At 38.4% G+C, this 27,811-nt stretch overlaps 1 protein-coding gene across 3 annotated transcripts in view; it reads right to left on the bottom strand.

Annotated features, from left to right (window-relative positions):
- Nucleotides 1-27,811, bottom strand: part of CDC14A (cell division cycle 14A) — a gene marked incomplete at both ends in the record, with an annotated part of 137,184 nt that overhangs the window by 54,624 nt on the left and 54,749 nt on the right. For 2 of the 3 annotated variants that reach the window (XM_084241615.1, XM_084241616.1), the window contains 3 exons: nucleotides 1,806-1,868; nucleotides 5,245-5,311; nucleotides 19,423-19,502. In XM_084241615.1, the coding sequence (XP_084097741.1) occupies nucleotides 1,806-1,868; nucleotides 5,245-5,311; nucleotides 19,423-19,502 (210 nt within the window). The remainder of the gene's footprint in view (nucleotides 1-1,805; nucleotides 1,869-5,244; nucleotides 5,312-19,422; nucleotides 19,503-27,811) is intronic. The other variant, XM_084241617.1, reaches the window with a different exon arrangement.

Genomic DNA, 27,811 nt, shown 5'->3' with positions numbered 1-27,811 from the left:
TTCATTTGAGGAAAATGGCAGTCTTATGATATTGAATCCTTCTAGCCATAAACATAGCATCTATTTTTTGATTCAGCCATGTCCCCCTATATGGGGAATTTGCAATCTAGTAAGGAAATGAAGTTTGTGTGCAAATAGCCATGATGAAAGAAAAATGGAAACACAAATTGGGGGGAGCAAATATAGAGTGAGAGGTGCTTTGTTTAGGATCTGACACACATGACGTGCAGGACAGGAAATGGTACAAGGAGCTGAGCATCCGGGAGAAGGAAAGTTCAGCCAATAAGAGTCACTCAAGAATAGTAAAGAAGGGGGCCTCCCTGGTGCCGCAGGGGTTAAAGACAGTGCTAGAAAGCTATCACCAGCCACTGCAGCATGAGTTCGATCCCCAGCCAAGGGAGCAACCCACAAGGCACAGCAGACATCTCCCGACTCACCCGCTGCTCCCCTCAGCAGTGTATTTCAGTAGATCTGCCTGTTTCTGCTCCTCACTCTGTCCCTGGGGAATCTTCTCACCCCCTGCACCTCTGGCTTACACCCCAGTTCTTGTATGCATAAAGTGAAGAGACAGGACATAAGGAAGCGATAGGAGGGGGCTGAGATCATCCACAGCTCAGCGCACCAAGAAGAGGCCTACAACCTCCCAGGGCTGAGATCATCCACAGCTCAGCCCACCGGGAAGAGGCCTACAACCTTCCAGGACAATGGGAGTGATGGTCATTTTGGAGCAAGACAAGATGAGGTGAGAGCTGTGTTTCAGACCAGTGTATGAAAAACAGATCAAGACAAGGGCCAGCACTTGTAAGAAAAGGATTACAATTATCCACAGAGAGGACACCAGGCCTGAATCAGAGGGCAGGAAGAAAGGTGAAACACACCTTGGGGCCCAAAATGGGAATTCAAGTTCTCATTAGAATAAGGAGGGGAAAAAAGAGATGTGTTTCTTGTCTCGAGCCTGGGTGAATGAACAGTTGGACGGTGATGCCACTGACACGGATGGACAAAGCAGAACAAGTTTAAGTGAAAGATGATTAGTTTCTCTTCAGATATCATGTCAGTAGGATGTCAACATCCAAAATGTGAGGGCCATCTTTGTTTTGCTAAGAATAGCGATACATTTTTAACTCCCTTGGAAAACCCTAACAAATGAGCGTACTTTCACGGTATACTCAGAGTCTACAGGTTTCTCTTCTTTCAGGAAAAGTTACTAGATTCTTCCTTTCCTCCTCAGCAAGGTCTCCTCTTCAGTGTCTCCGATACATAGTAGAAATTCTTTTGGATATCCTTCCCTAAACTCTGCCATGCTGAGCAGGCAAGGAATTCCCTGAAAGCTTTATAAAGGGACGATGGGAATAAACTTAAGCAAATCTTAGAACTAAGTTAATCCAGTCATATTTTAAGATAAAATTTATACAGTTAAAAATATTAAAGTCACGGCTTCAGTTTTTCTAAATAAAACCTGGATTTTAAAATAAAAGTAACTTACCATTTTACTACTAAAATTTTGCTACCAAACTATGCTTTAAAATGATTTTTCTTTATAAACTAATGGTGCAAAGCAATTATCAATAAAGTTTTGATAAGGGCATATATAGAGATATGGCAACTTCCAAACTAAAATTTTGGTGATGCCTGATTAGAAGGCAAAGCTGAAAGGACAAAACTGACAACTATAGAAAACTCCAGAATGCTCTTTTATTTAGCAACTACTCATTTGCAATACCTGAATTTTGGGGGTGAGAGGATGGATGGGACAATTTAACGAACATGAAACTATATCTTGCAAAAAATAAAAATGTACAAACCTCATAATGTTCATATTCATCCACATCAAATGTCTCAAAGTCAAAAAATCCATGTTGTAATCCCTAAAAGCAGAATTTGAATTAGTTTTTTTTCCACACTAAATCGAATGTTCTAGCTATTCCCATATTCCTGTTCATAAACATTTATTGGTGAGGAAATAGGCTGAAACCTCTGAATCTTAATGTACATTTAGAAATCATTTTCTAACACTAGTAATTTTGCTTTGAGACTGTTACAAATAAGAGTAAACACTTAGAAAAGCAGGCAAATGTGTCCCACAAAATATGCCACTTGAGTCCTAATTTACATTAGTTTGATATATAAAATTAATTATGTACACAAAATAGAACATATTAGCCAACATAGTTAAAGTCTTTTGGGAACTATGCAATTAATCCATGCTGAACCATGCCAAAATATATCATTGCAGTTAACTTCTCAGAGAGCAAAATAATATCAAGTTTTCTTAGGAGGTTTTTCCCTTTATCGTTAATAAGAGATTTAGTGAAAAGTACATTTTACTTAATGGGCTCATATTTGGTCCTACAACTCTTTGAAAGAATTTGTTTTATGGCAAGTATCTAAAAAAGTATACTGTTCTTAGAATTTAGAAGGAAAACTGACATTTTCAACATTAAAAAAAAAACTATGCTCTTTTTTATAACTTGTGACTTAGAACTTTCAAAAACGATCTGGTTTGCTCAGATATAATATTTTGGGTTTTTTTAAACTTTTTTATTTCATAAAATCTTTAAAATTTACATATCCAATTAACAAAAACTAAAAAAAAAAAAACATGCTGACTACCATATCAAGTCATATGCCATACCATATTTGTAGCAGGATATAGCCTTTCCTTAAGTCTCAGCACTGTCAAGCTATCAGCAGCCAATGCATCATGAGTTCTATCTCTGGCCAGGGAGCTACTCCACATGGCATAGTAGACCTCTCCTGTCTTACCCCCTGGCTCCCCTCAGCAGTGTATTTCAATAGATCCACCTGTTCTGCTCCCCACTCTGTCTCTGGCGAATCTTCTCACCCCCCCACACTTCTGTCCCAGTTCTTCCATGCATAAATTAAAAAAAAAAAAACCCAGTTCTTCTATGCATAAATAAAAATCTTAAAAAAAAAATAAAGGATATGCTTCCTAAAAAAGGCAAACATGTGGCTGCATTCTATGTCCCTGGAAGGTATGGTACTCACCGCCATAAGAACAGCCTAGAACATGGAGCTTACATGAGAGTGTACTGACAGGCAATGTGTGTCAATTGCTTGAAGACATGTTGAACATCTGTTCAAATCTCTAAAATTTCATCCACATTTGGGTTAAAATAAACCCCAACATTTGACAAAAAAAGTTTTCAGAAGAGCTTATTCCTGAATAAAAATTATACCTTTCCTTTACAACAGGAAGGATGTCACAAATTTGTAAATCGAGTTACCAATGTCCATACTAGGCAAGGACAGTCCATGTGAACTCTTTCTGAATTTCATAAGCATTATAAAAGGAAGAGCATGTACCAGATATCAGGATAAGCAAAATAGAAACACTGGCGATAAATTATCTTTTCCTCTTAGGCATATTTTTAAGTGCTATAATTATGAATTATATTTGATTAGTATCTGCATAAAGATCCTTAACTTAAAAAGAGTGTATTGGCGATATTATTTGCAGGGGATGAGCTAGAGAATCTTGGTAGTTTTTAAGTGAAAAATAAAAATATTTGGAAACTATTTCAAAGTTTTATAGAGTTTAAGTGCATTTTAAAGTGAAATATCAGTCAGAAACATAAATAAAGCAGGTAAGCACGCTTCTCATGTCAATTCTCTCAACACATAACAAAACTTGATTTATATTACATCAGAATAAAGAAATGAGCTGGAATTGCTACTGATACAATATTTATAATCCATGATAGGGAGTATGTAATACATTCACTCCTGGCTGATAACTCATGGTTATATGTTCAAGATGAAATGGCGTGGTTCAGACCTCATTAGAATTCGCAGGAGAGGGTCTCCCTTGTGGCATAGGGGTTAAGGCTCAGTGCTATCACCTTGAGGCCTGAATCCCAGCCAGGGAGCTACCCACATGGTGCAGCAGACCGCTCCTGTCTTGCCTGCTGTTCCCCTCAGCAGCGTATTTCTGTTCTGCTCCCTACTCAGTCTCTGGTGAATCCTCTCACCCCCACCCCCCACCGCCCACACACACATCTCTGGCCTGCACCCCAACTCTTCTATGCATAAATAAATAAATCTTTTTTTAAAAAAAGACAGAGATTGCACAGGAGGGCTTGCATGTCCTCTCAGATTATGAATGTTTCTAAAACAATTTTCAAAAGTTTTATAAAATCTCTGATTTCTCCATTTTATGTGTGTATATGTATGTGTATGTTTATATATATATGTATGTATATAACTAAATAACTATAAACCTTAAAGTGCATCCCGTCACCTATAGGATTTTTTAAACACAGAAAGACAGTTGGTCTGGGACAGCGACTGAGAATTTGCATCTCTAACAGACTCTGATTTATGACATACCCTGATATGGTATTAGAGAGAATTCTGGTTGAATTAGGAGATGAAAGTTAGAATTAGCCCTCCTAGTAATTAATACTCTATGGCCTTCAGAGTAACTTAACCTCTCAGGGTTATTTCCTCCTCTGTAAAAAAGACATGTTAATGTCTGGCCTACTTATTATTTTATGGGCGTGTAATAATATCCAACTAGAAAAACAATATGGAAATGTTCTCCTTGACACTTACAGAGAAGGGCAGTGGCGTAGATAACTTCTTGTGTCTCCTACACCAAGATCTAGCTTAAAAGGGAATCTAAGGGCCTCCCTGGTGGCGAAGGGATTAAAGTCTCAGCACTGTCAAACTATCACCAGCCACTGCAGCATGAGTTCAATCCCAGGCCTGGGAGCAACCCATATGGCACAGCAGACCTCTCCTGTCGCACCCCTGCTCCCTCAGAAGTGCATTTCCGTAGATCTGCCTGTTCTGCTCCCCACTCTGTCTCTGGTGAATCCTCTCACCACCCCCCACCCCACACACACACATACTCTGGCCTACACCCCAGATCTTGTATGCATACATAAATAAGTAAAAATAGTGAAACTAAATGGTGAAAAAAGCAAAGTTATAGGCACAGCAGAAGATAGAAGGGACAAAGCTTCCCCAGAAAACAGATAATTTGAATGAGATTATCTTCTCACTCTTATGCGTTCTGCTTCTACAAAGAGTTACTCCCCAAACTTACTCCAGTTTGCCCTACAGTCTCTATTTTACAGATTAATAATTATTCAAGAAGGAGCAAGCCCTCTGCTCAGTGGCTCCCCTCTCCTCTCTCCAGCAACAAACAAAAATGTTGACATTATTACTTTTTCATATTTTTATTTCTGCATCAATGACAGCAAAGGGATTTGTTATTACCTTTCTGATTCCCTGCAAACAGTCAAGGATGGTGAGATTATAAGTGCAATTTCCAAAGGAAGCATCCCTATAAACATACAAAAAAAAAATTAGAAACTTGTATTTAAAATATTCAAATAATAAAATATCAGAGTCCATTGGCTTCATGGCTGGCAATATGGTCAATTGCTATATCAGATTTTACTACTTAACTACTCCTGCATCTTAGTTGAAGTACTTCTGAAATTGTTTTAACCCAATAGGCAGAATTAATATGAAAAGACTTAAGAGCTCAAATTTTGGAGTCAGACTACCTTTGTTCACATTCCAACTCTGTCACATACCGAGATCTTCAACAAGTTATTTAAAATAAGTTTTGGCTTCTTCATCTGTGAAATGAAGTTACTGACAGTAGCTACCATTCGTACAACTGCCCTCAGATTACATTTTAGAAAAAATGTAAAGTTCTTCATATAGTGGCTACCACATAAGGAGTACTTAATAAATATTATGACTCATTATTATTAATAACAGTAAAAAGGACTGTTTCGTTAAGTAAATCGTTCATCATGGTTAAGTATTCTGACATCAACCTGTCAGGAACATGAAAGATAAAAGTATAAAAGGCAAGAGGGATTGTGTGTCAGGTCAATGGAACTAGCAGTGACATTCATGGATTAAATGCCACCCCCTTAACCCCCCTCAAAATAAAAAAAGTACAATGCAATCCCATGTCAATCTCTTATCAAGATCCAGGAGAGCTTCTCAAGCATCATGAAATGTTCTAGCAAAAGGAGTTTCCCTGCAATATACTGCATCAAGAATTGAGTGCTTCATACTTTATTTAAGTTTTTAGAGCAACTTAGCAGACCTGGTTGAGGCAACATAAAACTGAAGTATCAAGTTCAGGTCGGTTAAGCAAGAACTGGCACTGGTGCTTTAACACTAGCAGTGTTCCAAGGTGTTCAAGGCAAGAAACTTGACCTCCAGGCTCTCAGTCTCTTTGCCCAGCCCCCACCCCTCACCCCCACTGACCCAAAGGAGCAGAGCAGCCAGGCAATTGCCAATGACAAAGTCAAGGGCATCACAGAGTCAGCAAAAGGGCAGGAGGATGCCAGAAGATTTCCACCAGGAGAAAAGGAACTTTAAGGGTTTTAACACATAATTAACATAAAACCAGCTTTTATATCACAACTATCCAATGTAACTTAAACCTGTGGTTTTTAAATCATGAATTCAAATGCAGTTTCAACATCACTGAGTTTCAGCATCTTGATAACCAAGTATAAAAACAGTAAGTCATTAAAGCAGCTTACTAGAAAAGTTTAAGTCCTGAAGATTCAAAAGTTAACCTATATAAATAGGACGTGTTAGTCTAGATATTTAATTATGATTTCAAGAGTTCTTTTTTTAATGTCATCTGAACTCAACAGTCAGTGAAAAACAAAACAGCCCCCTTTGCATCTTAGAAAGACATAATGCACATATTAAGAAGCAAATTCTATAAGACAACACAGTTTTAAAAAGGAGAAAATTTCAATGCACTAAACTAGAAAAAGGTGTAGCTGAGGATTTAAGACAAAATATTAATTTTTATAAATAACCACACATGCTGTCGGAGAAACTCGGCTCTTTGAAAAAAGGGTTCAGAATATTTTGTGTGCCATGTAACCTCCCACCATCACCTTTCAGGAAAACGATGAAGCTTGTGAACTCTTTTTTAAAGCATAGTATTTTTAAACATCTAACAAGGAATCTAACAAGGTGAGGGAGAACACTCTCTTCACTCTGTTCCTGATTTTTCTTCAACCTCTCTAAACACCACTCCTCCCAACCTCCTTTACAAAACCACCCTTCACCTCCCAACCTTTAAAAGTTAAGCTACTCAAAGTTCAGCTCCAAACTCACATTCTGTCCCCCACAAAACTCTCTCCCTAGGCCAGTGACTCCCAAACCTTTAATGCATCAGCTTCCCCTGGACGGTTCCTTCAAACACTGAGTGATTCAGTAAGTCTGGGGCACAGCCTGGGGATATGCATTTCTAACAGGTTCCCAGATGGTGCTGATAGGAGGGACCACATATTGAGACCCACTGCCCTACAAAATCTAGTCCACAAAAATTAGCATGTATCTGCAAGGACCCTCAAATATATTTCTTTAGCACAAACTCCTTAAAACTCCAAAACAGTATAGATAGCCATCTGCGTGATATTTCCGTGCAGGAGTCTCAAAGGTATCTCAAACTATAATTGTGTAAAAATTCTCCTGAGTCTGCCTCCATGCCAAAAGGACAATTATCTGGGATGCCAGCACTCCCTCTCATAAAAGACAGTTTCCACAACAGCCCCAACAGAAACAGCTCTGTCCGCAACAGTCCCTCCAGCTCTCCCATTCTTGCATCAATATGCCCCATTGTCCTTGTCCTCATAAATGTCTCCTGAGTGCATTTACTTCCCTCTGTTCCCTGACACCTCTGACTCCTGCAACAGTCTCCCTACATCCACTCAGCCTTTCTCACCAGTTTTCTTCACTGCTAACACAGCGCCTGGCACAAAAGAAATATTCAATAAATATCGTAAATATTAAAATTAAGCAAAGAAGTTTAGGAGTTTATCTCAAGAAAAACAACTATAGTATTCTATGGTCGCTCTGTTAACGCAATAGCCTAATACCTCAAACCTCATTAGTAAGAGAAACTTTCTTTGTATTAACCCAAAATCCCTTCTATTTAAGACCATTCCCTTGTGTTCTCTTTACCAGAGAGTATTACTTGAATAGATCTAAAGGCAGTGATACTAAAAGTAGTTTACTTTTCCTTTATCAAGTGGTATTAAATAGTTTTACTTTAACCCAGACACTCGAGAGAAGCTCCAAAGAGCTTTAAGGCTTTAAATCACTATAGCAATGTGCTAAAAACTTTTATTTTTTATTTATTTTTATTTATTTATTTTTGCTAACAACTATTAAACTCCCACAGATTTTATTGCTGTAGTTCATGCAAATGTACTGAACACAACACTCAAATGTTTACTTAACTCCTGGGTTGTTTTTTCACTCATTTATCTATACATTCATCCATTCATATTTATTGAGCAAAATATTTACTGAGTTGAGTAGAAGAATATGTTGTATTTTTTTACCTCTCTCATAAGGAACCATTGAAATCCCACAGATTTCAACTGAAGGAAAAAGGCTGCATACCTCTTGCTGCCTAAGAAAACTACAGATCTTGCCTTATCTGTCAAGATATTTTTACCATGTATTACTAAATTACTCTCTTAAACACTATTCTCTTAAACAGGTAACCGCAGACTGCTCTTCATTCAGGAGATAAGGTAATACCCCAAACACCCAGGGTTCCTAATCATTCATCTCTGCTAAAGAATAAATCACATGTCTCTAACCCACATTACAGAAGACTAACACAATAGTCAGCAGCTGTCTAGAGACAACCAAATGCAAGTTTAGCTCAACATCTTGCTTAACATCTAAACTCCCTCCGTCCTATCTTTCTAACCCAATTCTGTCATGTGAATTCTAGCATAACAGTCAAATGAACCATAAGGATATCAGGAAGTAATTATAGAAATCCACAGGACTATGACCTCGGAGAGGTTTGCAGTCATTTGCAATCAAAATACTTCAAAAAAAAAACCCTAAATGAATGGAAATTTGAATAGATGGTGTAATTAGGATTTTCTCTTATTTTTATGCTTTAGCATTTATTTGCAGTGAAATGGTAGAAGAAAAAAATTAAATAAAAAAACAGAATCACAATCCATCATTAATTACAAAGAAAAGGGGTTTGATACACTTGAGCTGTCTCCTATAGGATCTCAAGGGCCAATTGTTAAATATTCAGGAATTCTAAGAGCCCAAGTCAGCAATAGTGGAAATATTTATACCAAGGAAATCAGCAAATACTTCCACATACAGAGTTACTTTACCAACATACCACTGCTTATAATCTAAAAATCTAAGAAATCATTCAGAGTGAAGCAACCTTGTAAATGTAAATTAAGAGTCAATGGAACCAGAGGTAAAATAACATATTTACATGACACAATAAGAGAGCATTTCTGGTAATGAAGTTTTATGAACTGAAGAACAGAGGCATAGTGTGGACAATGCAGAGACCACTAAAGAATGAAAAAATGCTGACAGTAAGTGGACTAAGAAATACTGGGGATGGGGTCTCCCTGGTGGTGCAGGCGGTTGAGCGCAGCGTTGTGAAGCTCTCCGCGGCCTCTACAGTGCTGGTTCGATCCCAGCCGGTTGGCAAGATACCCACATGGCACGGCAGACCTCTCCTGTCTCACCTGCTTCTTCCCTCAGCAGTGTATTTCGTCAGTCTGCCTGTTCTGTTCCTCACTCTGTCTCTGGTGAATCCTCTCACCCTCCCACACATCTGGCCCATACCCCGGTTCTTGTATAAATAAATAAATCTTAAAAAAAAAAAGAAATACTGGCAATGACTATGACTTTACTTATGTATGTTTTCATTCCATGATTCCTATTAAATTCTCTGGCTAGCAAGCAGTTAAGAGGCATGTGAATATCTGCAGAGCAATGAGTTGGAAAGGATCACAAAGGTCATGCAAGCACCCTTCCCATTACTGAACTGAGTCCCAGCTACACAACCACTACAAAATCATGAGCTTTTTAAGGACAGAATCTTCTTAAGGACCTTTATGTCTGTAATGTAAGTCATGGCTTAAAAGGGCCCATTACTATGCTGTAAATGTTGAATGAATGCATAAATGATCATTACCAAGAGATCATTCAACTTATGACTTAACAGCTGTTCTGGCTGGGAACTCTTGACCCTTTAAAGCAAAAATTTACATGAAACAATCTTTAATCTCAAACCATGTACAATAACCAAAATAATCTGATCATTGCTATCCAACAAAAATATAAGGCTGGACACAAGAGAGAAATATGTAATTTGAATATTCGTAGTCATATTAAGACGCAGTAAAAAGAAAAAAATATTAAATTAATAATATATATATTGCCTAATCCAATATATCTGAAATATTATCATTTCAGCATAGAATCAACATAATTATAATATATTTTACTTTCTTCATACTAAGTCCTTAAAAGCCAATGTATATTTAAACTTTGGCTATCTCAGTTTAGATTAAACAAATTTAAAGTGCTCAATAGCACATGTAGCTGCAGTAACAACTGTACTAGACAATTTAGTCCTAGATGCTATTGTATGGATATTTGGGAAATTAACAATGCCTCCAAAATAATTAATATACATTTATACAATGTACACCTGGCTTCCAGTGTCTGCACCATGACATACATATATCAGCTTCTGGGAAAAGAAAAAGCTGGTTGTTTATGTCATCTAATTCTACAAGATAGAAATGTATTTAATGACAATCAGAGAGGAGAACAAAACTATTTCCCATTCACAAAAGAGCAAAATAAAATGGCTAGATGGGACATAGCCCAAAGCTGAACAGTCCTTTAACATAAAACAGAGCACAGAATCTCCTGCTTTGCACATTAACATAAGCCATCCACTAATCACTCTGCTCATCTGAAGACCAGATATGTGAAAATTCATTTCTAAGTCTCAGCTTAAAAGGTAACGAGGTCAACAGAATAGGATCCATCTAGAACTAGAAATAACAGGCACCAGAAAAACAGACCAACAGCTGTGCTCTAAGGCTTTTATCAACTGAGTGCTACCATTGAACCATACTAATTTGTTTTGAAGATAAAAATAACAGTAATTGTCTTTAACTCAGATGTTGAAAATGAGAGCTTCCTACAATAGGCATTAAACAAAATAACTATGAGTATGTTCATTAACCTCAATGATTACAAACAATATCAACTAAGGTTGATATTCCAAACAATATCAACTAAGGTTGGCTACTGGAAATGTACTAGAAATAGTATAAAATATTTGGCAATGATCCTTCCACAGAAAGTTTGGGAACAGTGATTGGAGCCATTTAAAAAAAGGAATAACCAAAAAAGTAGACTGAATCCTTTTTTCACAAGGCAAAGTATTGAAGCACTGCTGTGTTCCAATAAATAGGAGTAGACATAACTCACCTCCATGTATGTATTTAATGGTCACAGAGACTCTGATGGTTGTTTCTGCCCTCAGATTTTTGTCTCCAGAAAGAGGTGCTTATTTACCACTTCAACAAGAAAAATCTGACAGAGAGTTTGCTTTTCATAGTGGTCCAAGTTACTCAACATGCCCCGGTTTGGACAGGATGAGCCATCTGTTTTCAACACTCAAGAAACTGGCAACATCCTCACTATTCAAAATGAATGCAGATTCTTTTATACAAGACCAAGCATCAAAAACAAGTGTATTAAAGATCCACGGGGACTGACTCCAGACATCAACAATGAGAAGCAGTGAGGCAGCCATCATAAAAGTTGAGAAACATTGAGAAGGAAAGAGCATTAAAAAATCGTTTCTACGTTTTTGATACCTAAGTAAAAAACACTGTGAACAAAAGAACTTTCCCTCTCAAGTGCAAAGTTAACTGCTAAATAAACTGATGAAAATCATCACATGTTTAAGCTAACAAATATTAAACATTTCATGTAAAGAGGTGTATTTTATAATTACATCCAACCCCTATCAGCACATGTTTGCTTAAGAAGAAAGGAGGCAGCCAAATGCCAGCTTCTGAGGGGTGGACCTCTCTGTACTTTTGTTAAGAGACAGACAGGTTCTGGCATGCCCAGATGATCTGGAGTAATTGCTTGAGAGGTTTCTCATTAAGGCTCAGCCACATTATGATATAGCTCCACAACAGGGATATCACTAGGGGTCATCCCCAAAACACAACAAACCGCTCCCTTTACACAAACAGGAGGGATTCATTTAAATGGCAAATGTCATTAAAGGATTGCCAGCAGGAGGTCTGTGGTTCCTCTGTGAAGGAAGGTTTTCTGGCCTCACATCTCTGTAAGAGACAACTTGCACATTCCTGTTCATATCAGATAAAGTACCACTATTTGGTAAGCCATTAATTTCCAAGATTCTCAGGAAACAGCACAAAAACAATTCCGTAAGTGGCAGCAAATTATTCTGATCCCAAGAGGTCTATTTTGTTCCACTCAGGTGTGGATCAGGAAATGTGTCCAGGAGCATTTCAGGACACTGGTTCTGCCGGATGCTAACAGAAGTTGGGGGGGAGTGGGAAGCGACTCAAGGTGAAGCGCTTCAGAAAATTCTGGGTTAAACAAATTTAAAAGGCTATTTTATTCCTCAAAACCATTGAGAATCTTTAAAATGAAAATGTGCTATGTAAGTCACCAAGATGGCGAATTCTAAACTTGATTTCTTTAAAAAATTATTTTTTGCCAAAGCTCTTTAAAGCAGTAGTTCGCATACCTGGTGACCTATTGGAATCACACAGGTAGTTTCAAAAAATCTTAGTACCCAGACTTTATCCCAGACCAATGATATCAGAATTTCTGGGAATGGACTCCAAGTATCAATGTTATAAAGCTTCCCACGTATGCAGAACTCCAATTTAACTTTGGAAAACACTGACACTCTTTTCCAAACTAAAATATAAAAGCAGTATAAACATGCATTCATTAGCTTTCACTCCCATGTTCATTGCAGAACTATTTATAATAGTGAAGCTATGAAAAAACCTAAGCGCCCAATGGATAGATGAATGGATCAAGATGTGGTGTATGTACACAGTGGAATATTACTCAGCAATCAAAAAGATAAATTCATGCCATTTGCAGCAACATGGCTAGAGCTACAAGGGATTGTGCTAAGTAAAATAAGCCAGAAGTAGAAAGACAAATACCAGATGACAGTGTCATGGGTATGAATACAGAGAAACCAAAAAAAAGGGTCAGATAAAAGCTGAACTAAAAACACTAACCCTTGAAAATTGACTATAGAATTGGGGCTAACAGAGGGAGCAGAGTGGGGGAAGGTCAAGACCACAGTGGCAAGGAAGCAGAGTGGACTATCAGGATGGACAATGGGTACTTTGGTAGTGTGTGCACAATGCTAACAGCACCTGGAGGAGGGGATCCTATACTTCTAAAATACAAACAACAATGTAAACCAACATTACCTCAATAAAGGGTTTTTTTTAAATTGTAATCCTGGACCTAACAGGCAGAGACCCACAGGGGAAAAAAAAACCTATAAACTGGAGGTAGAACATGCAACATTCAACAAATACATGCCCACTTCAACCTCACCTTTGCACCGAGTCATTATTTTTAAACATGCTTTCTATATTTGTCTTCGGAACTGGGTCCCTGAATATTATTTATTATTTGTATAGTGTTACTGTCCCATTTGATTATACATGTTGTTTTAAAAAATGGGTATTTAAACAATTTATAAATCATCATCAATATCAAAAATAGTTAACAAGCAGATACACATGGACCAATAAAGAAAGAGTAAATGTAAAATGAATTAAAAAGCACAAAAGAAATATAGGAGAAGCAATATCTAATTTAGATTGCTTACTTTTTCAATGTTTTGTGAGTTTTCAGAAACACTGCTTTATGACACCTGAGAATTTAGATTTGCTAAGAAAGCAATTTGGTAATTCCAATAAGTGTCAGTGGTCTGTGGGGCCTTAGACAAACTGTAATATGACTTTGTAAAATGATTGATCTACTATATAGACTATAAATTTAGTAGGACCTACCCTAGCAGCTCCTCCAATCCCCAGGTAACTTACTCAGTATTATAAAGTACTGTGATTGTTTTACATAACTACACATATACAAACGGCACACTGAATTCTCTGGTGCAGAGACCTCCTTGTTCTAACCATCTTTAGATCTGTGGAACCATCACAGTGATTGCCACAGAAAAGGCAGTAAATTAACGTGCATATTCCTTGGCATACAAATAAAGGGAGAAACCAATTTCAGCCCTTAAGAAGAGAGTCTGCCATATTTGGTGGAGAATGACAATATAATATTGTTTTATGAGTGTATGTAACAAGGACAATGGCATCTGAACAAAATGTAATAGGGATTTATAGGCAAAGGACATGCCAAATCTCTCTAGAAAAATACAGAAAAGACTACTCAGATGAATGTTTGGTAAGCAGGTAAATCATGAAGAATAGCATTATTTAAATTAATAGTAGCCTTAAAATCCTTTTATGAAGAAAGACACTAAAAGGCTAGATTAAAGGTAGGAATATAAGCAATTCAATGCAACGGGCATATGAAGACACCATCCACACTAACAAATTTTCAATAGTCTTCATTTTTTTACAAAGTTTAAGAAATAAAACAAGTTTTACTATCTTTACATGAAAGTTCCTTTAAGTCTTCTTAGTTTTTAAATTAAAAAGTTAATGTAGTAGTGGCTGAAAATAAAATCTAAACAATGAAGATAAAAAATGTAACAACAAATGAGTGAAAAACCTAGTGGATAATAGAATCCAGACTATAATGAAGGCCAAGGTAATGACACTGACCAGAACAAGTCTGAAGATGATTCTTTATAATGTTGCACTAACATTAGTCAGTCTGAGCTGTAGACTAACCAACTCAAGTCTTAGATTAGATGGAAAAAATTAAGTTTCTTTAGTCAAATTCTAGGAAAACAGTAGCATTCATTCCACTAAATTCTTCATTAAATTAAAAATGTGGTATTTTTTGCTTTAAATGAAGACGAGTTAAGAAGAATCTGAGTTTTGACATAGAATTTAATGTATGTACAACTCTAGACATCCTTATGTCTTAGCTTTATCTGATAAAATGTAGAGAGTCACATTCAATATCAAAATTTTAGTGTGTATTAGGTGCCAAAATAAAGGAAAATGCCCCACATTTGCATTAAGCACCCTTTTTACATAAATACCTTCATGTAAATAGATGACTAAAATCTCTAACAACAGTATAATTTCCCATGCAGTAGTCTCAGTTTCTTCTAAAATACATTTGAGACTATGTAAATTAAAAGCTGCAATTAAAATAATAGGAAATGACTTAAATTTCTACCTGTCAAGACTGGTTAAATGAATTCTTGTACATTTTATAGGTAAGTCAAAATGAGGAAGGAAGCTATGTATATGGAAATGAATACAAGATAAATTAAGTGAAAAAAATCAAGGCACCAAATACTTTATGTAATATGCTACATTTTGTGATAAAAATGGAAAAGCAAGAACTATCATTATTTGCATATATGTACATAAATAAACTCTAGAAGGACATGGAATAAACTAATACCAGAAGTTACTGAGCCAGGTTTAACCAAAAGAGAATCAAGAGTGAAACAGAACATTTTTACTGTAAATTTTTTTTTTTTAAGTTTTGGGCCATTATAATGTATTTATATTTTCAAATATGTAAATAAAAGCAATTTGGTAAAATAAGATACAATTGTAATAATTACGACTTAATTCCATATTAAGTAGTAATGAATTCTTACTATCTTTCGACTCTAATCTTATTAGTTATTAAAAAGGTCTAGTTCTCAGGGGAAAAATTACCTGATACATAAAAGCTGAAATATAATGATGGTTGAAGGAAGAATTTCTTTCTTCCTTTCTCCACCACTTCATCTAAATTGGCAATTAAAGATAGCAAGGCTCATCTGGCTAGTGAAACAGAAATCCATCTCCTTTGACTTCCGAGTGAATAATATCATAAGCATGAAAATTAATGCTTTCCACTTCAAATTTTTAAACAGCTATAGTGTCCATGGGGCCTGCTGACTAACACTTCAACTCTACAAATGCTACCAAGCATTACAATTTACAGGGCCAGGTGTTATTTTCAAAATAACAACAGAAAGATTACAAACAATTTTCTAATTTAAAACACAAATTTAATGAACCTTCACAGACTCCAAAAAAGGTGCATCAATAATCCCTTCACGGTAGCTTTCCCCTTCTCAGCACAGCCATTGTTCCCACCACAGAGGCTTTGTGAAGCGCTCTCAGACATATCACGTTGGGGTTTTCCATGGGACCCTGTGCCTACCTTCCCCTCCTCTGTTCTGTATGGCCTCTATGTTCATCTCCAAATGCTTACAAATCTTTAAAAGTTAAATTTAGGGACTCCCTGGTGGCCTAGGGGTTAAGTCTCAGCATTACCACCCCCTATAATAGCCTGAGTTCAATCCCCAGCCAGGGAGCTGACCCCACATGGTGCAGCAGACCTCTCCTGTCTCACCCGCTGCTCCCCTCAGCAATGTATTTCAGTACATCTGCCTGTTATGCTCCCCACTTTGTCTCTGGTGAATCCTCTCAACCCCCACACCTCTAACTTACACCCTAGTTCTTGTATGCATAAATAAATAAACCTTAAAAAATAAGTGAGTGAATGAATCTGACATTTTCCCAAATCTCTGTCAGAATTCTTTTTTTTTCTTTTTTATACACCCTTTTCTTTCTTTTTTAAAAACAATTCTTATTAAAACAACACCGCTATATGACATTACATGTTTCATTACATTACATGATCATTATAAATCAACAATGTTGATACTATGCTATCATAGTATAACTATGATATACTATGTTAAAAATTATGTTAAGTTCCACACTGAAAGTCCAATCCTGTCCTTCAGACAATTGTCTGCTTTGGGCCTACAGCTTTGCCTGTCCCTATTAGAATGATGATCATTAGAAAAAATACATATTTATATTTATAACCTTGTAGATAATGTTACTTCTTATTAATATGAATAATAATAATAATTAATATGAATAATAATACCAACAATAAGAAAAACCAAACCAGGTACTCTACCAGTGACAAGTGCATTACCTCATCTAATCCTTGGGACAGCTCTGAAGTGGTTTTACAAAAGAGGAAACTGTGACCCAGGGTAAGTAACTTGCCCCAGTTATGTAACCACAGGACTACAGGCAGAAAGGAGAAGAATGAGCCTTCAAGTCCAATGTCTCTGCCTCCAAAGCATATATATAACCAGCTTGTTTAGAACTTTGGTAGAATGATAAATATCATCATGGATTGAATGTTGGTGCCCACCAGCCCAATTCAAATAAATTGAAACCCTAATGCCCACTGTAATTTTATTAGGAGGTGGGCCTGTGGGAGATGATTATATCATGAAGGTGAAGCCCTCAAGACTGCGATGAGAGCCTTTATAAAAGGGACCCCAGAGAACTTTCTCACCCTCCTTCCCCCATGCCATAGTACAGGGATAAGTCAGCAGTCTGGACCCTTAAGGAGGCCTCATCGGACTTGTCCATGCTGGCACCCTGATCCAGCGTCCACCACTGTGAGGAATACACTTCTGTTGTTTATAAGCCACCACCTACTCTAAAGTCCTCTGTTACAACTGCCCAGGTTGACCAAAACAATAACCCTTTTAAAAATATCAAATTGTATGTTACAAAGCACTTTCAAATTATAGAAGCGATTTGAAGTGGAACAAGTAGAATAAAAAATTTGTCTTAGCCATTAAAACTCTGCTATGATATAGACTCTAAGTTTTTACCTGCCCTTCAATGGCTAATTAGCCCATACTCCGGACTGAGGATAATTTTCTCAGTCCCAAGCCCAGTACTTCACTGCTGGATTTCACGAGAAACACACACTAGGTGCTGTTTCTCCACACTCCTGCTTCTTACCTTGCCATCCACCCTCTGCCGCGTAACACCCCCTCCTCCCTCCTGTAGTCTGAGAAATCATGGTGAGAATCCCTTGGACTATATGGGATTTACTCTTGATTCATTCAGATCTTTATTAAAGACACTTTTTTTTAAATTTTTTTTTATAGAGGCATGTTTTATTTATTTGTTTGTTTGTTTTGTTCACACATGCACTGGGTACAGTCAGAAGCGCAGGAGGGTGAGAGAATTCACCAGAGCCAGAGCGGGGAGCAGAGCAGGCAGAAGGACCGAAGTACACTGCTCAGGGGAGCAGCGGGCGGCAGGAGGGGTCTGCACGCCATGTGGGACCCTCCTCCGGTGGCCGGGGAGCAGCCGGGGATCGAACCGGCGCTGCAGAGGCCCCGGGCAGCTTCGCAACCCAGTGCTCAACCGCCGCGCCACCAGGGAGGCCCTATTAAAGGCACTTTTAAGCATCAGGCACTGGGACCTGCCTTCTGTGAGTTTACAGGAGAGTAAGAAAGATGGAGAAGCAAAGAGCCCACCTCCATTCTTCCCCAGGCTTTCTTTCACTACTGTTGGTAATGGTGATATCAGCACCAGCGGGCAATCCATGTGCTCGTAGAACTGAACACAAAAAGGCAACCATGGTAGCATCATTCCCAATTCTGTCAGAGATACTGTTATGGGAGTTTTGATGTATATTACCTTCAACTTTTTAAACAAATTCATGTTCACCTGAAATTTTTAAAAAGAACTTCAGCGAAGCTTACATAATATCCTTTGCCAACACTGTCATGAGAAACAGCCTTCTGCAGGACATACGTTAGATTTGGGTGCAACACTGATGATTTAGGGTCCCTGTGAAACATGTGCTCTTGTGAAGGTACTTAGAGGGTCCTGTTCTGTAATCCCAGCCCCAGACATTGGTCAGAGCTCAATCGATGCTCATGAAATGAAAGAATGAATGGAAGCATCAGTGGTGCAGATTATTGAAATTGAACAAATCTTGACAGGATTATTAGCCCTCTGTACTTTAAACTGTCAAGGCAGGGGCCTCCCTGGTGGTGCAGGAGGTTGAACGCTGTGAAGCTGTTCAACAGCCCTGCAGCGCAAGTATGATCCCCAGCCAGGGAGCTACCCACATGGCGCAGCAGACCTCTCCTGACTCGCCCGCTGCTCCCCTCAGCAGTGTACTTCGGTCTATCTGCCTGTTCTGCTCCCTTCTGTGTCTCTGGTGAATCCTCTCACCTCCCACACCTCTGGCCTGTACCCCACTTCTTGTAATCACAAACATATAAATAAATGTTAAAAAAAATCATTTTTAAAAAGTTTAAAAAAAAAAGTCAAGGCACACAGCTTTCCATTTCAAGAGAAAAAGCAGTAATAATAATAATTATAAAAATAATTCTTAAAAGGATGAAGATAGTTTATTCTTACTAGATATGGGAAATGTGGAATTCTATAAAACTGAAAGAAAAAGCTACCATCGTATTTCATTCCATTTACCATCATGATCATGATCATAAGACAGTTAAAAATCCCAGCAATACAACTCTAAAGCAATGAGCTGTCCCACAAAGTGCTACAGCTCAAGTCTCACAAGCAGTTATACCTGAATGGAAGGTAGGGGGGGGTTGAACCAGATAGGAGTGCTCTGTAGGCTTCTTCTGGTGTCTTCTTTAAATAGATTACCTAAGACAGATAAATAGTGACATTTAGAACACCACCAAAGAATGACACGAAGCGAATTTAATTACTCACCAAATCTGCATTTCACATCTTCCACTTTGAGTGACAACGTCAGGGTGATCATGCTAATCTTTAGACAGCAACCGAGCTGTCAAAATGTCCTTTTCAGCTTGAAGCTGAAGCTTGGGCAGGATCTTAGAGAAAGAGGGCAGCTCCACAAGCGAGGCTGGCCATCCAGAGCTGTTTACAAGGCACAATGAACAGACACAATGGCAGGGTTTTCCCCTTGGGGAGCAGAACAACTGTACCTCCATTATTGTACTGTGTTCTCACCAAAGATAAATACAGACCTCCCTGTCCTTCACAGATTGCTGGGAGGTAATTTAGTGCCTGGTGTTCTCAGCATGAGCACAAATTGCCTGGGAGGTCTACAGAATTCTCTCTCTGCTCTAATGAAAACCTGTGTTGCTCTCTAAACATTCAATAAAATCACAAGTAAACGGGGAAATAAATGCAGGTAAGAGCATTGAAAAACATACTGGCTTGGTTTTATTATCGGGGCTACTTAATCCCTGTGGTTCAGCATAACAAATTAATCTTAAAGAAATGAACAAATGTGCTCTTAAAACCAGTAAACAACTTCCATTTATTCAACGTATTGACTATAAAATATGTGCCAGGCATTCTATCAGGTCTACTGGTTCCTCTCTTAATAGAATTTACATTGTTCTGGGGATAAGACGATAATCAACAAAAATAAGTGCTGGAAAGGAAATAAGCAGGGTCCTGGAAAGAGAATGCAGGGGTGGCTTGAGGTAAGGCAGTCGGGACCCCCTAAGGCAAGATGTGCTGGGAGAGCCAGGGGAAGAACTAAAGGAAAGAAGGAAGAGCTCTCCAGACAGCGGGGATAATAAGGACAAGGTCCTTGCAGGAGAGAGCCAGGTGAGTTGGACAGAGAGACAGGTGTGACTAGGGCAGGGGGAGGGAGGGAGAGGGAAGTAGCAGTCAGAATTGTGAAGAAAACAACAAACCATGGGGAAAGTTTGGTTTTATTCTAAATGCAACTTAATTATTTAATTCTGAGCCAAGGGCACTGGTCCTTTTTTGCTATCGTTTGAATCAAACTTGATTCCTAATATCCTTCCCACTTATAATTAATAGCATTATTTCCCTAATATGTTCCTTAATAATATCAAAATCTTATGCATTTCAACAACAGAAATGTTAGCGTGCTGGTTGTCTAAAAGTAGGGTTTACCTCTCTGCTTACAGAGCTTCTTTGAGCTTTAAGCTAGTATGGATATGTTATATTTTACCTATTTTTAAAAATTCAGGACTAGAAATCACCTCAAATCTGCATTCTACAAGAAAAGAAAACTAAAATAAAGATGAGATACTTCTAATATTAAGTAAACAAAGGTGTGATAAAGCACACACCCACCAAGGTAAATTGAAGAGGCAACAAAACAGCACAGAAAATGAAACCACCATCAAAGCATATAGCAAAGATTCTACAAATGAAGAATCATGACTGTAGTGGCCACTCACATAATTACAAAAGTCCACTGACACCCTAGCTTTGAAGGCCATTTGCAGTAACCAACATTCAAACAGCGGGTAGATCTATAATACAGAATTGGTTATAACGCTGTGATTTTTTTCAAGTCTAAAGATGCAGGAGTGTTTGAAAGTTGCCTGTGGCTGCTGAAAGGGAAAGCCGCTTACAGAAAGCTGTTGTGTTTGGATTAGATAATTAAAGCTTATACAACAAACCTTTGAAAAGTAAAAATACATTTTCCTCCTAGGGAGCAATTACATTAATTCCCTTTAATTCAGAGGCAGTCATTCTGCAGGAGAGAGTCAGCAGCCCACAGGAAATATTTCTTCAGACTCCCTACCCCCCAGGGTTCTGCTGCTCATCTTACCAGCTTGACTTAGCACACATGACCCATGTTCTCACACAGTAAGATGAGAGTCTTTGTTTTTATTTTTATCCCAGTGCTAAATTATTAATAAGTGCAAAGTGAAACCCTGCAGAGGCCATCTAAATTCCAGGAAGATTCCAGGGACAGGTAAAGGCAATGACCTTTTATAACCTGATGACAGTCACTTGGGAGAGCGATGAGATATTCTTGCCCTAACCAACAAGTACATTACTGACTGCATACTGGAGTCGCAAAAAACTAAATTCCCATTTTTCTAAGAGGAGATGTGATACGGATTATGATGTCAGGTCTTCTTAGCTATGTTTCCTATTAAAATGAGAAAGAGAAAAGAGAAAAAGAGAGACTAGGCCTGATTAAATTTCAGGAAGAAGACATTTATTATGCCTTGTTGTTGAAAGATCTAAAGCTCAGAAAGGTAAGGAACTTTTCAAACTGGCATTGCTGCTCTGTGATGGAGTGAGGATTTGAATACACAGCTCATTCTAAGACCCACAGTGATTTCACACATCACATCTGCTTGAAAATTATCAATGCAAAAAAAACATAAGCACAAATCTGGGAAGAAGTTTCCTAAAAATTGCCCTTATACTTGACTTTCAAAATTAGGTGACTTCACCTTAATATATATATTATATATTATAAATAAATATATCATATATTGTAAATATATACATGAAAACATTAGTAACAAAATAAAATTTAGGTGCCTTCAAACTGCTAACAGTAGTTGTATCTGAGGAACAGAGCTGGGGAGAAAGGAGTGCTTTCTACTTTATATTTTCTACTATGTCCTCATTATATCTTGTTAATTTATTTGTAAAGTGGAGTAACTAAATCAGCTAAATGTTAAATGTGTGACTGTCCCTAAAAAAGGCTATATTTAATACTCAAAAATGTGTTAACCAGATATTCTAATATTGCTTCTAAATATTTTCTGAATAAAATTAATTTTAAATCACCTTCTAAATACCCAAATTTTCCCTCCCTGCTTCTAAGGGGGTTAAAATAACATGCTGTCCACTCATCTCAATAGATACAGCGCAGTCGTTGCAAACTGGGAAAAGCACTATTATCAGTCTGTTCCTGGAATAGTGAGCATGTGCATGACTTTATAAAACCACCCTACTCTTGCCAGGAAGTCCCAGAAACTTTCTCAACAATAACATTTGACATATGTTCTCTTATTTTTCACTGACAAGCAGTCAACCAACTAAAATGAATTTTTTTCTGCTTGATTACTGTGATGCCAGGACCAAGGACCCAAATAATGTTCAATTTCTTTAATAAAAATTTCTTTAAAAGTCAGCATCCTAATACATATTACCCATTGCTAGAAGATGTTTATTTAACATTATAAAATCACAATACTATAAGCTAATGTTATTTACATTCTTTACCAATAAGCCAATGTTTCCCAGACCCCAAATAGTTACATATCAACTTTTTCAACTCTGCCACCACGTCCCTATGTATTGTACAACCATTTCTCTTTAGACACACTCTTTTAACATAAACCAATTTATTCTAAAGTGCTTTATATCATCGGTGTAAGTTGAATATTAGTGTCTAAATATAAATGAACATTGAAATACATAACTCTTAAAATTTACAGTTTTTTAAAAATCCTGCAGATTGTAGATTTGAAACTACAAATCTACAGGTCAAAGGTCTTTGAGAAATGAAAAGGTCTGAAATGTCAAAAAAATTAAATCACGTAAATGCCAAAAAAATTTTACAATGTTTGTGTGTACCTGACACACACTGAGAAACAATGAAACAAATATCAAGGTTGGACCAACTGCACAGACCAGCTCACCAGTGTGGGAAGTTAAATAAAATCCTCTTAAAATTAATCTACAAATACTTCCCAATCATGTCTTTCAACTAAATCCTAGATCCCTAAATCCTTAAAACCTGTCAAAAAATAACATATATGAATTTCAGAAGCTTTAATAATTTACAACCATGTTTTATCTCTCCAAAACACAGGGGAGATTCTTAAAATAACAAATGGCTTAATATAGAAGTCTAAACCAAACTCTGAGTCACAAATTTGCTAATGGTCTTTCCCCAAGGACATTTACCTCAATTCCTAGTGTTTTTCATTTGTTTTTAGATTTTATTATCACCCCCTAAAAAAACACACAAAAACACTTCTATATATTTTTAAATGACGTCTGTGCCTCTGTATTAATTATATTTCTATTTTGTGATCTGGAAAGTGGAAATACTCTCGAGGATTTTGATCCCACCATCTGAGAGCGTATTCTACAATTCTGGCATTTGATTTCCTGTTATTTGTTTAATATTTTACTTGTTTATAAAAGAGGAAACAAATGCTAGAACAGCCTTTTCCAGTCAGGTACTGCCACTAGAATATGACAGGCCAGCTGTGAAATTTTAGCATTCCAGCATTTTCTGAGTCAACTAAATGTCTTCAAAATAGACGTTTCCAGAAAACAGATGCTACAATTTGAAAATAGCCGAAAAGCATTAAAATTTATCACATATAGACGAGAGGCACTCTAAACGTTTCAGACAAGTAGGTTGAGCACACACAGAGGGCTAAATGTGAACACATGCCTATCACATGTGCTTTGGACTCTGGTTCATTAACTAGCAGGCATGGTTGTTTACGTGCTCCATATAACTTAAAATGATCACACCTGCAAGACAGCAGTGGGGATGAGGATGGGCAGAGGCAAGAAGATGCTTCTGTCCCCGGTACAGCTGGCCAGGGTAGAACACTAGCTTGCTTTGAAGCCACATCTCCATAATTGGTTTTCCCCAGCATGCCCCTTTCTCACCCTGTGTATGCTCAGTCAGCCAGACTCAAAACCTCAAGTCATGATGGACTCTGGTCTCCCCTTCACGTGTCCACCTTCATCAAATCAATACACAGACTGGCTTTTTTCTCCATAGTCGCTATCCACTATGGGATGGATTCAGCTTTGGGGTGCTGAAACATCATTCAGAGAGAAAAGCAAAAGAATACAAATATCTTTTCTGATTTTACAAAAATATATTGGCAGGAGTGTTTGGTAGAAGGCAAGTAGAACGTGCACACATATGGAAGAACAAAAAGGGAGCCCTAAAATTAAAATAAAAAAAGAAAACCAAAAAAATAATGATTTCACAAAATTACCTCTAGGGTCTCGCCAATGACCTTGAGAGTGGAATCCCAGCAAGTGAAGGACCCTGAAGTTTCACTAGTTTCCCAGTGAATCTGCACTTGACCTTTCTTTCATGACAATCATCATCACCTTATTTCTTATTACTACATGCTGGGACTAACACCCTGTCTCTGCCTACATGTCCTGCCCCCACCAGTAACTTCAGAGAAATCATCCCCAAAACGCGCAGGCAGACTGGCAGCCCTGCCCCAAGGTAAGGTCCCAACCCACCTGTCCAGATGAATCTAGTATTGTTCTTTAAGGAACCCCTCCCACCATCCTGGACTCCTCACTATCCCCTAAACATACTTGAGGTCATCCAGCATTATTTTTTTCTGGAGTACTTTTCCCGTCAGCTCTACCTATTAAAACTCGCCCTGTTTCATGAGCTCTAAATCAAATACCAATGCCACCATGTCCTTCTTGTTCAGCTCAAAAGCCTTTTTTCCCCTTACTCCTTAGTCACCAGAACATTATCAGGACTATAATAAAAATAAAAAGGTACACAGCCTATATCATGTGCCAGGCACTATTCTAAGCACTTCACATCATTTGGGTCATTAATTCTCCCAGTGACCCTGAGGTAGGTTTCATTATTATCCTCATTTCCAAGTTACCCGTGAAATGCTGAGAATCAGTCGCTCAAGGTCACAGAGCGAGGGTGTGGCAGAGTCAGGCTGTCTGTGTCTTCACCAGCTCTCCTACCCACTTCCTGCTGGACCTTCACAGCTGTGTGATGATTTTCCTTGATACTAAACTAGAAAGCACTTTAAATGCAGTGACCAAGTTTTCCCTACTTTGTAAGCCTTACCATGCCTCTTGTTTAATAGTAGCTGGGTAAATTCCTATTGAGTGAAAACCTACTTTAATCTTGTAAAGTATTAAGAGCATATCCACCCTATAGAATTAATTCACCTTAATTAATAAACAGTAAATGAGATTTTTTAAATGTGACACGTTAACTTTAGAGGGAATGCCCAGGATGCTAGTGAAAGTGACTTTCTGAGCCCAGTTGTATGAAAGAAAGCAGCAAATTAGGTAGAATCAGTTCTTCAGTGATGTATTGGAAGAGAATGATTTTTAAAATTAAAAAATAAATAAAAATAAATAAAATGAAGAGTCATTGCTCAGATGATTTGTATTAGCTTATCAAAAGTATTCTGAGGGCCTCCCTGGTGGCACAGAGGTTAAAGACAGCACTATCAAGCTATCGCCAGCCTGCAGCATGAGTTCGATCCCCAGCCGGCCAGGGAGCTGACCCACATGGCACAGCAAACCTCTCCTGACTTGCCCACTGCTCCCCTCAGCAGTGGATTTCAGTCAATCTGCCTGTTCTGTTCCCCACTCCCTCTGGTGAATCCTCTCACCCCCCTCCCCTGGCACCTGTGGCTTACACCCCTGTTCTGGTATGCATAAATAAATAAATCTTTTTTTTTAAAAAAAAAAAGGTATTTTAAGAGCTAAGACATATTACCTGACCAGTCACTCTCCCTTCTTCCCTGTGTCAGTCCTGAAGCTACACTCAGCCCCTCCTCCACACATGATAAAAGGCAGGAATCAGGAGGTGCAACAGAAAACAACCTCAATGTGATCAGTGTGTATTTACTTCACACTCACAATTTGCACAGAATCTGGACACGTGTCAGGATGCAGGGAAAGTCTGCGACCTCATTAAGACACCAAAGACACCAACAACAAGAGCTCTAAGGGAGGCTGACAAACGACTTGTGGGGTAGACGGAACCACCTGAGCCTTCCTTGCACATGGCAGCATTTAATTGGGGGCCCCCACCCATCTCCAGACCACAGCGCTAAGTCACTGCAATGCCCAGACCACTGACTGATGTTCCCTGCCCTTAGCCTTCCAACTCTTCCCCCAGATTGTCATCACACTTCTGTGGTGATTTCAGTCTGCATTACCAATTAAGTATAAGCCCAATGAGAACAAGTTCTGCCTCTTCTGTATCTGCAGCGTTCAGTGATGTGCCTGCAACACTGTCCGCAGTTGAAATTCTTGCTGGTTGCATGAACAAATGGCAGAGAGAGAGAGGACATTTTACGTGACAACAAAAGACATGGTCACAGAACATTGACTATCAATCAAGAGAGTGGGTGACAGGGTATAATGGTTAGGCAAGTCCTCAGCCAAGCTGCCTGGGTTCAAATCCTGGGTCTTTCACTTAAGACTTACAATACAGGGCCTCCCTGGTGGCGCAAAAGGTTAAGCACCGCACTATGAAGCAGACCCGCAGCCTCTGCAGCACGAGTTCAATCCCCAGCCGGCCAGGGAGCAACCCACATGGCGCAGCAGACCTCTCCTGACTCGCCCGCTGCTCCCCTCAGCAGTGTGTGTATTTCAATCTGCCTGTTCTGCTCCCAGCTCTGTCTCTGGTGAGTCCTCTCACCCCCCCATCTCTGGCCTGTACCCCAGCTCTTGTATGCATAAATAAATCTAAAAAAAAAAAATAAGACTGACAATACATTCATTCCCAGTGTTTCCATTTGCCTGCCTGTGAAGCTGGGATAACAACTGTAACTGCCTAATGGGGCTGTTTGTTGGGAAGATTAAATGAATTAATAATATATATTAACTGCCCAGAATTCTATCTAGCCCATAGCTCTCCTGAAGCAATGAGCCAGAGAAAAGAAATAAACTTTGGCCTCCAAATACATTTTTCTCCTCACCACATGTAAAATTATGTGACTTTTAGTCCACCCCGTTTTTACTTTCTGACAAGTTGGCCCAAAAGCCTTTTTATGATTCCCAACATCAAAACATGAGATTGCAGGGCCTCCCTGGTGGCGCAAGGGGTTAAGATGCAATCTATGAAGCTGTCCACAGCCACTGCAGCACAAGTTTGATCCCCAGCCAGGGAGCTACCCACATGGCGCAGCAGACCTCTCCTGACTTGCCTGCTGCTCCCCTCAGCAGTGGATTTCAGTCAGTCTGCCTGTTCTGCTCCCCACTCTGCCTCTGGTGAATCCTCTCACTGCCCCACACCTCTGGCCTGTACCCCGGTTCTTGTATGCATAAATAAATATTTCAAAAAAAATGAGATTGCAAATATCCCTGACGACCGCTATGTACCAAAACCACACTAGATGGACTATCATTTAGTTCAACCCTCTCATTTTAAAGCAGACATTGATCCAACTTGCAGCTCAGCCTCTTCAAACGGTCTCTTGGTGGCCTAA

The sequence above is a fragment of the Talpa europaea genome (assembly GCF_964194135.1).
Source record: "Talpa europaea genome assembly, chromosome: 9".
Taxonomy (NCBI): domain Eukaryota; kingdom Metazoa; phylum Chordata; class Mammalia; order Eulipotyphla; family Talpidae; genus Talpa; species Talpa europaea.
The sequence above is the reverse complement of the archived record's forward strand: the minus strand, read 5'-3'. Positions and strand labels throughout refer to the sequence as shown.